Here is a 14,329-nt window from a genome sequence, read left to right as displayed (position 1 = left end):
AAACAGATATAATCCATAAATGTTTTTTTGTCAAAAACCATTCTGCTTGATAACGTATTTTTTTGTTTATTTATTTTGCTTATTATACTATTATACTATTATTGTTTTTTCACAGTGTTTAACAGTAATATTTTAGGAAATGAGACTCTGCAATCTCAAATTTTCAAACTTAGTGGATTATCAGTTTTTCTAACACACAAACAAACATAATTGACAAGCAATGTAAAACTCTATGGTCCTGTCCATTATATATAAATTTGTATAGTACCTAATACTTTTTCTCATTGAAATTTGAATCGAATGGCAATTAAATCCTGATTGGGGACAAATAAGTACCGCACGGCATTTTATCCACTTGTTACCATTCGAGGGTTGGTCTTAGTGTTTGGATTATGAATAGATGCTCCCGTGGTAAACTGTGTTCCTGGCATCGTGGCTGATATGAAACCAGTCCCGAGTTGAAACATTTGCACAATAAAAGTGTAACAGAAAAGCACTTTGTTCAGACCAGTCATTAGTGCTTTTATTCATCTTTCTGAGGTCTTGATCTCCTTTGATGAAGCCCTGAAAGCTTCTCTTGTTTTGGACATAAATCACTGTTCTGATTGTCTCTGTGATCCTTGGCGTGACTCTAACAGTGTGTCTGTATGTGGGTGGGGGGTTGCCACCATGTTGTGGGGATGATAGAGGTCGTGAAACACAAATGAAATACAATTTCTTGAATATGCCTGAAGACAGAGTTTTTTCTGTGGGGGAAAAAACAACATTGAATTGACTTCACTCATACACTAATGTTTCTGTAAAAGATATGCTAGGCACTGGTGCTGAATGTGTTGATTGGGTCATGAGTTTCCAACAATTGCAGTGTGGACAATATGGTAGATATTTTTTTGCAGTAAATATTATGTAATGATCAGTTATTATGATCATTTAGAGGTGGCTTTAAAATACAATGAATGAAATGGACAGTCTGGGAGTAGCTTCCCAAGAGGGTTTTCTTACACTAAAGTGTTTGCTTTGACTTCCCTAATGGGGCAAGACAGAGTATACTTGACCTGAATGGCACATTTATTAGTGTAATTAAAAACCATTAACAGTTTCATAGAGCTTATCGTAACAGTCACAGTTGTGTGCGCAGCCAAACTGAGAGTGACATGTTACTCCAAATGCCGTTAAATGAGATGCTGCATCTGGAATAAAATACGTGGGCCGGTAAGAGCTCTTTTTAGATTCCCAGGAAAAACTTGAATTGAAGACATAAAACAACAGACACACTGAAGGAAAACCAAGTACACTTTAATGAGATTACACCTTTCAGTGTTCGGTTGAGAATGAATACCTGTCTTTCATCATATTCTTATTCTAAAATGACAGCTGATGCTACAAAGCCCACTGGTAGTCCTCTTGTCATGTTTCTGTTTAAGCTGCAGATCACATGTTATGAAAAACAGCAGGGAGATGGAGACAGCGATGACTCTATGGCATGTGTGAGTGACACTTTTAAAAATAAATTAGATGAAGCAGAATTGATGCAAAACGTGCCAGATAATCTGTTCCTGTGTAATGAAGGACAAGGCACTAAAAGGTGCATTGAAAAACATGGTATTTGGTTTAAGCTGAGCCATTTGATCTGGCATGAAACAAATTAGATAGAGGTAAGCTGGTTTAAAAGTGTGTATCAGGCATCACCGGTGGCTGATGATGGCTTTGTATTTTGCAGCCTGGAAAAGGAAGAGCTGTATCACCTTTGAAACAATCATCAATTATTGAGAGCCGCTCTGAGGTGCTTCTTGATTCTTGACTCTCCTGTGTCCGTTCTCGTTGGAGAGCGGTCAGCTCAGCGACACCCTGTCATCTATATGGATCGGCCTTCCGTCTCTGCTCCAGATCGCAGTCCATGATGGGGGTAGATAAGTGGTGTCGCAGCCAGTGTCAGCAATGTGATTCTGTTCTGTCTGGTTCAAAAAGTGTTCTGCCAAGTGACGGGCAAGACCTGAGTTAAATACTTTTCTCAAACACTTTGCATGCCTTTAAAATTGATTTATTAAAAAATAATTTCTGATTGGCTAAAATAATAATAATAATAATAATAATAATAATAATAATCACTATTTTTATATCATTCCCCTGTGTTGAGTTATGGCCGACTATTTTCAGAAAGCAGTTTTAAGGGCTAAACTATCGCTGTGATGCATGAAAACGATTCATTGTTCTTAATGAAGGTGTTTCAGCTGAGCTAAACTTTCATTGTTTCCTTTGTCAACGCTGTTCCCCTCCTGTTACAACACCAGTTATTGTGCATTGTAGGAAGAGGAAAAAGATACTTGTTTGCCACTCAAGACTGATGAGCTCCCATTCTGTACTGTTGCCAAGCAGCTTTAGAACCAGCTCCGAAAATTCCTGCTGGGGATATTGCTCTTTCAGACGCCACCGCATTGTTGCTGCTTTTCAGATGTGTTGCTAAGGTCCTCTTGTAAAGATACGCACCTCGTAGCCTGGAGTCGTTTCAGTTTCAGCCAAGTACATCAACCAATGTTGTGCTAAAAATTACAGCAGCACTTTAGTTTAATGGGTCTGAATTATCAAATTCTCGGGAAGCGAAGTTAGCATGCCATTAAATGACACTAAATTGAATATTGCGAGCACATTAACCAGCTGAAGTTGTTCACTAGCTTTAAATGCAATTATTATTATTATTATTATTATTATTATTATTATTATTATTATTATTATTTCATCAGTAATATGTTAAGTGCGGTCATAGTAATGGATAATTACCAGTAGTAGAGACAAAATGAAAGGGAGCATCAAGGTACAGAGTAGATTAGTGTAAGGTAGAAAGTGCATCAAAGCGAATTTAAACTTTGAAGTTAATCCACTGAAATGTATAGCACGATACATGTGCAAATATCCCCAAACTAAAATATCTCTATTACCGCTATATTTATATTTTATAACCAATTAAGTTGCAATTCTAAGGGTAATTGAAGTGGGCTGGTTGGCTGAGTGGCAGTGTGTCATGGTCAGGGAGGCCCAGGGCCCTGAGAGGGTTAATGGACTCTGGGCTCCTCCCACTGGGATCTCAGTGTCTCTGGTGCCCCCGCTTGCCTCAGTGTGTGGCACACAACCTGGGGCTTCTCAATACCACTATTACATCCAAGAGGGGTTCCATACAGTCAGGGTGTCAAGGGACGTAGCTGGGGAATGCAGTTCAGTGACACTCGGCTCCAGCTCCTTCAGAGAGAAGTACCTGCTGTGCGGTCATGCCTGCCTGCAAGGAGCAGTGTACCAGGGCAGCCACCAGCCCCACCTGGAGCCAAGCTGGTGAGTCCAGAACTACTGTGCTCTGTCACTCTCAGCAGAGAGTTTGTAATGGCACTCACATCTGTTTTTCATTTGTTCACCTATAATTTCTCTTGCATAATGATTGGTAAATATAGTTATTTTTGTCTCTTATTTTGTTTGCTGTTTTTGTCTTAAAATTGTCCTTTGAATCAGGGTGTTCACTACTAAAATATTATGGGTGAAAACATCCACACCAGTCTTTTGATATTCAGGATAAAGAGTATGTTTTGCAGCAGACTATCAGCAAGTGATTCCAATATTTAATGTAGCTATTTTTATTTTTTGTATTTTATGTTATTATTGCATCATCAAATTTGCAACTTAGCGAGATGCACGCTGTGTGTGCCTGTGGTACCCTCCCTTTTCCTGCTCTTGCCAGGTGGAGGTTTGGAGAAGGAATGTAAGAGGCCCGTCTGTAAACAAACACGGGTGATCAGATTTTTTCTCTTTCCATCTCAGTGACTCGGAGGCTATTTGAGATTCTCAGTTACAGGGACCCAGCAGCTCCGCAGTCTTCAATTATTAACAGTACAGGGGGCAAGACAGGATACTTCCACAAGAATCTGAGGAAAAGGATTGTCTTTCACAGATGGGGCCAAATTTAAAGTGTCATCGCTGCCCTCTAGATATTGACACAGTATATCTCTGTCATTGCAGATGCATTGTTTACATTGTTTATGCCATCTGTTAATATTAGGAATAGTTTGGGATTTAACGTAATGAAGATTGCAGCTCACCACTGACTGTTTTAGTCCTTATAGGTTTTCATTTGGGCTTTTTTAAACTATCCAGGGGTGCTTATGAGAGTTGGATATATGCAATGACTGTTTAAAAGGTTTCTAAACAATATGGTATTCAACATCTGTATGTGCACATTATCATTTGCCATCCTGACAGCATTTTATATTTAAAAGTTTGAAAGGCAGAGTCTGTCTCTTTAACCGCTAGTGTCTAAGGTCCTGGTCATCTGTGGCTGGACAGGTCAGACAGGATAGGTGGTCACAATTTTCTGCTATCACAAGGGAGTTTAGAGAGTATTTCTGCCCATGTGCCGTACCCCGCTGAAAGGCAGTTCACAAGGTACTGCACTGGCTTGTTCTCAGCAGTGTTTGAAACACTGTTCCCTCCTTTCTGAGATTACAGGAGGATTTTGACTAATTAACAAAGAAAAATGTCTGCAGTAGGAATCTACCCAATTAAACCAATACCCATAAGAGGGAACTGGAAATATAATCAAACTAACAAACAAACAAACCAGACAATCTTTTTGGAAGATATTTTGGTGTGATAACTTGCCCCGTGTTGTTTCTTCAGAGATCGCTCATGTCTTTGTCTGTGAACAAGAGCTTATCTCTTTATCCAGTTGTTTCAGAGGGAGCTATTCTGCTTCTTGGGTGTCCCGTCTGTGGTGCTAATGGCAAATCTTTTCCAGGATGTGAACACATGCCCAGTCTGTTTTGGTTAAAGGCAGCTCCATTCATTTACCTTGCCCTCAGCCCAAGGCTCTGATGTAGCAAACAGCTTTGTTGGTTATATGCCTAATTGAACACAAGTCAAGCCTCCTTTTATGCAGGACGTTGCTCTAGTAACTGCAGAGGATGAAAAGGAGGCGGCTTTTTCTTTTAATCCCCAGTCCTTGAGCCCGCACGGCATCCACATAAAGGAGTCTCTCCTGTGATAAAGCCATTTCTGCTATATTGCCTTGTTTTCCTGGAAACACAGAAGTAGCTGGGTTTACGCCACAATTGAGTGATTTAACTGTTGACTGCTCAATGCCTCTATTCAATAGTAGGAAATTGAAGAAGATAAATCATAGAATGAACTATAAGTGAAGTTATTTAAAATTAAAAATGGAAAAGGTTTAAACTTTCTTTGCAATCAAGTCCAAAATTGTAATGTGAAAAAATATCTGATTCTTACAGGCTTTCATCATATGTAAGTGAATTCATGAATACACATTACATAATTCTGTTTTTTTTTTTTTTTTAACATTTACACTTTTTTTTTTGTACCCAAATGCTATCTGAAAATTGCTCTGATAATAAACCAGATGTAAGCAGTACAACTTCAGAATTATCTTTTAGTTAATTTGAACATACACACTTAATCGCTCATAGATCATACTTTTTTTTACTCTGCCGTTTTATACTATTCAGATATGCAGTCATTTATGCACCCAATTTGCACTTAATGCCACAAACATCACATATATTTAAATGTATCCAGTTCGTAACTTTGGCCTCATAGTGACTCAACAATGTTCTGTTCCCTGTTGACACTGACCCCCATTCTGTTTGTGTCAGGGCATCTGATTTTGGTGGTATGGCTTCCGTTGTTAGGGTGTGTAGATTTTGGCTTATTAATATAATTATAAATCATGAATGAAAAACCAGCCAATCACAGCAGTATTTCCAAATGTTACCAAATACCTCTTATCTTGTGTATACATGCCATCCCATTCAGAGAATGATTAGGATTTAAAATTGCAGGAGCTCATATCTCCTGGTCTAAAGGTGGAATGTTGCTGTGCAGTAATATATATATATATATATATATATATATATATATATATATACACACTAATGATGAAGACAGATTTACTACAACACAACTAACTTTTTCGTTTTGTTTGTTTGCTTGATTTATTGTAGGCCAGCGAGCATCCTTCCCTGTCTCTATGAAGGATCCAGTGCAAAGGAACAGTGATGCAAGGATCCAAGCATCCTACCCACCCATGGACTGCAGTACATTCAGCAAGTCTCTGTCAGGCCCCACCTGCTTCAACAAACAACATGGAGGTTTCCATACAATTCACGCAGAAAACAGCCCTGTGAAGCCCAGGATCGTGACGGTGGTGAAGCCAGGTGGCAGGAGGCACCTGAGGAAGATCACCCTCCTTCTCAACAGGCGCTCCGTGCAGACCTTCGAGCAGCTCATTGCTGATATATCGGAGGCCCTTGGTTTTCCCCAGTGGAAGAATGATCGTGTGAAAAAGCTGTTCAGCCTCAAAGGCAGGGAAATCCGGAGTGTGTCGGACTTCTTCCGAGGTGACGACATCTTTGTTGCAGCAGGGAGGGAGAAGTTGACTCTGAAGGATGTTCAGGAGGTTCTGGAGGAGCTCTACCCAGACAGTCCATATTCCCAGAGTGTGGTGCAGCAAAACTGGGAGCGCCTCCACAAGCCACAGGCGAAGGTCTACGATAAGGGCTCAAAAGCGGACAGTGGGTTTCACGAGGAGCCTGAGGTTGCCAAACAGCAGAAAGGTGCCAACCCTCCAAAGCAGCCGGCTACCAATTTACAGAGGGTCAGGGACAAGGCTCACGTGGAGGAGAGACTGCGAGCCAGGAAGTGGGAGAGAGAAAGGTGGGAGCGACACCAGAGAGAGTCAGAGAGGAGGATTGTTAAGGACGAGGACATTGAAAAATGCAATGAGGTTGATTCTCAAACTGCAAGACATTGTGAAAAGTGCAAAAGGAACCTACAGAGGATGGAGCAGGGCAGGCTTACCAGGGGCAGAGATGTGTCGCCTGGAAAGGGAGGCCCCAGAAAGGAGGAATTTTACTCTGAAAGCCAGCAGTCGGAGCCCAGAAAGCTAAAGCAGAGGGAGTCCAAAAATGTATTGAATCACCAGAAAAGGACAGTAGGGAGAGTAGATGAAAAGAAGAGTGGCAAGGAAAACAGCTGGAGGGCTAAAGACCCTGAGGATGTGTCTGTTTTCCGAGGACAAGGTATAGCAGAGCAGAAGGAGGTACTAAAAGAGGACAAGCTTGATGTGGAAAATGAGACTTCCAGGGATCTGTGTGACTCTGATACCAAGGGTGACAAACTTGGAAAACCACATCATTATAGCCCGAGCAATTTAGTTGAAATGAAAAGCTCTCCAATGCCTATAGAAGGAAGACATGGCAGTGCTGCTGCTGACACTCATCAGGGAAAGAGAGAAGAGAAAGGCCAGGATGAGATAGAAGCCAGAACAAGAGAAGTCAGTGAGCAACAAGAGAAATCAGAAACAGGAAAGCCACCCGAGTCTGAAAAACAACAGTCGAGCAGCTGTAACGAGAGGCCACGAGTCTTGAAGACATGGAGCGACATCGAGAGCTACTACGAGATCGGCCGAGTCATAGGGGACGGGAACTTCGCTGTGGTGAAGGAGTGCAAGCTCCGAAACACTGACTGTGCATACGCCATGAAGATCATCGATAAGGCCAAACTGAAGGGGAAAGAACACATGATCAAGAACGAGATCTCCATCATCAAGAGCCTCTCGCACCCCAACATCGTGAAGCTGCTGCAGGACTATGAGACAGAGGGAGACATTTACCTCATCATGGAGTTTGTTCATGGAGGAGACCTATTCGATGCCATCACAGAAAGTGTCAAGTTTACCGAACACAATGCATCCCTCATGGTCAATGACCTGTGTCAAGCACTGGCGTACATCCACGGCAAAAGCATCGTACACAGGGACCTTAAACCGGAGAACCTGCTGGTAAGCTTTGTGGCTCTTTTATCTGTTGTTGTTTTTGTCTTTGCTTTCTCTCTCTCTGAAATAGATGTTTCTTATTCATTAAACCAACACAATATACTAGTCAATACACACAAATGGGTAAAACTGGTCCAGTGAGAGAAGTTAATTATGTGCCTGGATTATCATAACTTCTTAAATCTGATCTCATTTCAGCTGCATGAAGCACAAAGTTACTTAACACAGCGTTAAAGGAGACTGGATACCTAGACAAGTTAGTCCTGGGTATGTACTCCATTGATAGGAGGATTAAGCTCACATTTCCTTTTGAGTCTTCTCGTGATGAATCAGTCATCAGTCATCAGAATGCTGTAAAGGATGTTAGAAAGAAGAATTGTAATTTCTTCCAGAGCTTCCAGGAATCATCTCTATATAAGAACCCCCCCACCCTGCGGCTTTTTCAATCAAATCAACATCAAAAATGTGTTTAAATAGAAAGGACTGCCTGATGTCCCCTCCCTGCAGTAACTGTTACACTGACGAGATCCCAGGGAAACTTGTCACATGGCTAGTCCTTGTCTGAGATCATTGGCAAGACTTTGATCTTTTCTGTTCTCTCTTGACTCTGGTCTTTTCATATTGTGTGATTTTGAAATGGCAGGAAAACAGCAAATCAGTAAAAATACCTTGCTATACATTCCATCTTTCACCACTTAAATGGGATTTAAAGCATCCATTACACAACAGCATTGCATAATTGCCAAAAGCAGAGTTTAAAGTAAATATATTCACCACTCCTGAACACATTGGATGATGTTTAAATGTCTGTGAAGGCGATGTCAAACAATTATATCGGAAGCCGTCCCTTATCACTGAGGCGTGGAAAGGCCCCTGTTTGTTAACTCAGTGGAGCACCTGCAACACTGGCCCCGAGTCCAGGAACCCCTGCTCAAGTCTGGGGCCCAACAGCAACCTTGCTGTTTCCTTCTTGCTTTAGGCGGATATGCTTTCCTGCTTGTTCAGTCTCAGCTTTACTAACATTAAAAATCACACCCTGCTATACAACTAGCACACAAAACACTTATCATGACAAGGCTTAGGCATCAGTACTCATTATTTATAAGATATTTAGTTTCACATGCCAATCTGACAACAACAGTGATGTTTTCCTGCACCTGCCATTGCAAAGAGATGAATAAGAGCAAAAGTAATTAGTTTCAGTGAACTGCTTGAGAAATCTTTGCAATTTATGCAGCTATTCAAATCACTCCATGACCCACATTCAACAGCTCTGTGTACAGAAAACAAATGGGAATTACATGGATTGTGTACCTGCTAGATTAATAACAAAGACTATTGATTGTGATTGATGAAAATAAAATGTTTCCTTTCACCTCCTGGATGACAGAGGTGTTATTTGTCAGTGAACACATGCAGCAACAATAAGAGGTAAATGATTAAAACAAAATGAAATATTGACACGGAACAATGTACTCGCTATATGAAATTATCAATGTGATATTTATTTTTTATGCTCTAATTGATCTAAAAGCTTTTTGTTCGTGGACAAATCATAGTGTCTTTTAGTTGTGTTTGTAGAGATAACGGAACAAAGCAGTCGTATATATGTTGACTTTCTCTCTTTTTTGCCAGTATACACACGCATGTTGTTGCATTGGTCACGTACACGACTGGTTCGCTGGTCGTATTATCTTAATTCATAGAAAAGATCCACTGCATCACATGGTCTGATCAAGTTTTAATAAGGAGTACAGTGGGAGTAAATACATTGAACTTGAAAGAAGATGCTACTTTGAATTTAAAGTTAATGTTTAACTGGAAATCTTATGCATCATTGAGTGCATTTGGTCACATTTTATTTACAATATAGGGAGATTTTGTGGAAAAGAGAGTGGTACAAAAAGGCAACATCTAAATATTAATATGTATTTATTTCTTGGCACAAACCCTTATCCAGGGAAATCATATATTCCTACTAAAAGCAAAATACAATGATACATTTTATTCCAAGGTCTTCACATGGCATTGAATTTGTGGCAAAATTAAGAGGGTAAAGGGGTCTTGTTTTGTGACATACTTCCCTCTAGTGGTGATCTATACAACCACACCTCGAGTAATCTTCACTGAAAAATCATACAGTGTTGGAACTATTTAAATTATTTCTTAAAACATCAGCATTTATCAAAAACATTTTTAGGCTAATTGTTTAAATTAACCATTGTATCTGTGATGGACCAATACGCTAAGTAACTCGTCAGCCAGATATATGTATAGGGTTAACACTTTACATGAAGTGTCCCTAATTACTGCATATTACACTGTTATTACTTGGTAACAACCGGTGTAATAAATCAAATGTACACTTTATTTACACTTTAACAAGTAATTACAGCGTAAATGCACAGTAATTAGGGACATCATTTAATGTAAAGTGTTACTACTGTAGACCTAAGATTTCTCCATGTACAATCTATAGCTTCCTTTTTCCATGTATATACATTAATTTTCCCAAGAAGAAGATTAAGAATACTTTTTTTTTATAATATAGTTTTTGTCTTGTTTTCCTCTGATGAGGTTCAACACAATGAGGACGGGAGCACCACACTAAAGCTGGCGGATTTTGGTCTTGCTATGGTGGTGACAGAGCCCATCTTCACTGTCTGCGGGACACCGACCTACGTGGCCCCCGAAATTCTCTCTGAGAAAGGTAAGGTAGGGTCCAGCCCAGACTAATCCCAGACAGACTTGGACATACGTGACTAACTACATGTGACACCACACGACCCGGCACTGTCAGGAAACAGCAGCTCAATGTGAGCTGACTAACAGATGACAGCATAGCCATTAGTGCTATGAAGTTATAATGGGGAAAACGAATCTCTGCTACTACTATGTAAGACACAAGCTCAGCTCAGCTACTGTGAATGAATGTAATTTGAATGGCAGCACTGATCAAACCAAACAAACACAGTCGGAGAATACAATTACATTTAACTGCACAGAACCAAAATTCAGAGACCTGGCACTGAGTAAAGGTTAGGCCCGCCACATGGCAGAGGCAGTGTAATTTTTTCCTCTTGGAGAAGTAATGACTGGAGATGTTCTGCCAGCAGATTCCTAGAAGGGGATAAGCATCTCTGGTGAGGAGTGTGAGGACTGTGCCAGTTTGTTTTGTTTAGCCTTCTCACAGAGTTTACAGAATGAGTCAAACGCAGTTAAAGGTCTCAAGCCATAAACAGAAGTTGATTTGTCGTAATTCTTAAGGCATTAAGCACCACCAAGTTAAAACCCAATAAAGATTAACCTTCATAGTAACAAAGGAAGAGCTGAATGGTTAGCTCGGGAGGGGGTGGTGGAGAGTCAAACAAGGTAGAGTAAAAGTGTTCAGCTGAGTCCTGAAATGGTATTTTATGTCTACATAATAAATCCTGTAACAGATCTGCAGCTGGTTTATGATTACATTATAATGTACCTTAGACATGACAGTATAAACTATAAAACAAATTTGTGCATATGTATCTCTTATTTTATTCTTGAACCTCTTAAGGTCATCTCTTTTTGTTCCACTATCATATAGCTGTTGTGGATTGGTACACAATGGCTGCCATTTTTCAAGTCTAATACAGATGTGCTTCTGTGTACGGTCATGGGTTCAGCTAGGCCTGTGTGTGCTTTTGGATCTGTGGCTCTGTGACACTGCATTACCTTTATTAATTGTGTTGCTCGTTCAGGCTACAGTGTGCCGGTGGACATGTGGGCGACCGGGGTCATCGTGTACATCCTGCTGTGTGGCTTCCCTCCCTTCCGCAGCCTGGAGAGGGACCAGGAGGAGCTGTTTGAGATCATCCAGCTGGGAGAATATGAGTTCCTGCCGCCCTACTGGGATAACATCTCTGATGGTGAGAGAAACAGAGCTTGTTCACACTCCCCCGCAGAGGCTGAAACTGTAACGCAAGGATAACGGTCACTGATCTTTTGAAGGGTGCTGGCTGGGACAGAAAGGCAACTCTATACATTATTTAAATGTTGATTAACTGATTTTGATTGCAGTTTGTCTGCCTCCTGCCTTTTCACGTTCTGAGCTGTACTTATGATATTGTTTCAGGATTTAAACGCTGCACTTCCCCTAGGTGAGTCGATTTATACAACTAGGAGTCAATTTTGCAAGCTGAGTGATAATTATTCACCCCTGATTAAAACCCCTCTGCTTGGTAGATATGTCTTTTTGATTCCCACATGAAAGTGTCCAATAAAGTCACACACATCTTCTGTGATTTGTACTTTTCCACGTGTGTGTTTGGTCCTTAGGAATTGGAGTAGCAGTCCTTCCACACACCCTTCTAATGCCTTTCAAAAACCAGAGGAAACAGGACGCAGGAGGCTTTGTGTGGAAGGGGAGGGGAAAAATAAAGACATTGAAAGAAAAAGTAGTACACAGTATCATTGGCTTTACCCAAATGCTCCACTTCACACGGCCCTCTGAGATGGAAGAGTAATGCTGTAATGTTCGCAGCCGTTCTTACTCCGATCCTCAGGGTGTCCAATTGTGTCCCATTGTGTCCCAGGTTCAAAGGACCTGATCAGTAAGCTGCTGCAGGTGGACCCTGAGAAGAGGTACACCGCTGCCCAGGCCTTGCAGCACCCGTGGGTGAAGGCGGGGGGCAAGAAGAACAGCTGTAACCTGCAGCGGGAGGTCACTGTCAACATCGAGCGCCATTTCAAGAACCACCGACGGCGAGAGCATGCCAGCGCTGCCCAGCACTAGTCTCTGTCTGATACTTATTTATTGCCTGGACCTGTCACCCTGCCCCCCCACCCTCATGCTCACTCCTAGACATGCAACACCCTGCGGATGACAGTAGGAACGCTCTCTCACAACTGCAGCCCACTTCTGTTGTACAGCAAGGGCACGGCCCATATTTATAGTATAGAAAAACATAAACTCCCTTTAGAATAACAAGCTGACAAGGAAACGATTGAATGTGGTTAAAAATATACTGGTTAATAATAATTATAAAAAAAGGTTAAATTCTAGAAATATGTTTACATGTCATAATTACATATCAAATCATAGAATATGCTGAAGGCATCAGGTGTTTCCATAATGATATACTGTTGTTTGGATAGAATTTAAGGTAATTATTTTTGAAAGAGAAGAAAGTTTGTGGGCAGATAATAATTGATGATTGTGATATTGCAACCACCTATACAAATATGCATAATTAACTATAAGGTACCTATTTTGTCAAGAAGGTAAATCAAATTTGATGCAATTCATTTATAATTATTTTTCCTGTTTTGTGGCAATTTCAAGTGTCTTTAGTTAAAGATATATTATTTGATATTATCTGAAACTATTACTGTTTTGTTAGAAACAAAATCAAAATGATTTAAAAGATCAGGGTATCTGAAATGAAAAATTGCTTTGTTCCCTTGGTATTGAGACTTCTGCCTTCTGGTCCTATTCAGCATCAGTTATTCAAAAATATGTTCAAGATAAAGGCTTTGGATCCAAATATTCCAGGGCAACATAGAATCCAAGTTACTAAACATCTGTTCTGATCTGGCACAGAAAGTCTCTGTAAATTCCATGTTATAGACAAGGTAAAAGTGAGTCAAAAAGTATAATAATTAATATTAATAATAATAATAATAATAATAATAAAAAAATAACAAATTGGCTCAGATGTATTTATATTAAAGGCACAAATCATATGTTTATTTTAGTTGTTTTCCTTTCCGAAGGTAACAGCAGTGTGGGTCTCCAACAGGCTATGGAAGTGTTTTTCACAGCTTGGAAGCATTAAACATGCATTCCCTTAAGAGCTGCTCTCGGGCAGAGCAGAGACAAGACAAATCTTGAGAGCGAAGGAGGAAAAGAGAACAGCAGGACAGGAAAACAGTTTCCCTTTCCAAATGCATCAGAACTGGAAAATTAGGACACAACTACAGCTGTAATTCATGTGAAATAAGAAATAAAAAATCACTGTTTTATATAGGTTCACATGGTAATTTAAGTGTATAATGTAATAATAAAGTATTATCATAGTTAGAATGTTTGTAATATAAAGACAAAGGGTATTTAATTGATACCCAAGCACTGTTTAATGTTACTAGTGATGAGATGAGGTGCTCTGTCCCTTCTGTCCCCAGCATATGAGCCCGGGCTGAGATAGGATCTCTGATGGCAGGAGAGGGATGAGGCAGGTAGGGATTCATTCATGAGTTTATGTATCATGGAGGGTAGGATTTCTGAATAGTAAAAGCCTGGAGGAAGTGTATATATTGTAAAGTATGTGTAAAGTATTTTGTACCAACTGTTTCAAGGACAATAGTGTAAAGATTTGAGCTTTTATATTGTACACACTGTCCAGTGTGTCTTAAATAAAAAATATACACGTTTGTATAGCATTAATTTATGTACCAGACTCTTTGAATAGATAAACACACACACACACACACACACATACACACACAGCTTCTTCCAGTGTATATTAT

General features: G+C 40.2%; 1 protein-coding gene across 1 annotated transcript; it reads left to right on the top strand.

Annotated features, from left to right (window-relative positions):
* The first annotated feature begins 5,955 nt into the window (after positions 1-5,955).
* Positions 5,956-14,242, top strand: dclk3 (doublecortin-like kinase 3). The gene is made up of 4 exons (XM_066691030.1): positions 5,956-7,834; positions 10,406-10,538; positions 11,563-11,730; positions 12,397-14,242. Exons 1-4 carry the CDS (start codon positions 6,023-6,025, stop codon positions 12,594-12,596), a joined length of 2,313 nt encoding a protein of 770 aa, XP_066547127.1. The 5' UTR covers positions 5,956-6,022; the 3' UTR covers positions 12,597-14,242.
* Positions 14,243-14,329: the final 87 nt, after the last annotated feature.

This window comes from Amia ocellicauda, chromosome 18 (assembly GCF_036373705.1).
Source record: "Amia ocellicauda isolate fAmiCal2 chromosome 18, fAmiCal2.hap1, whole genome shotgun sequence".
NCBI lineage: Eukaryota > Metazoa > Chordata > Actinopteri > Amiiformes > Amiidae > Amia > Amia ocellicauda.
This window is presented reverse-complemented; position numbering and strand designations above follow the sequence as displayed.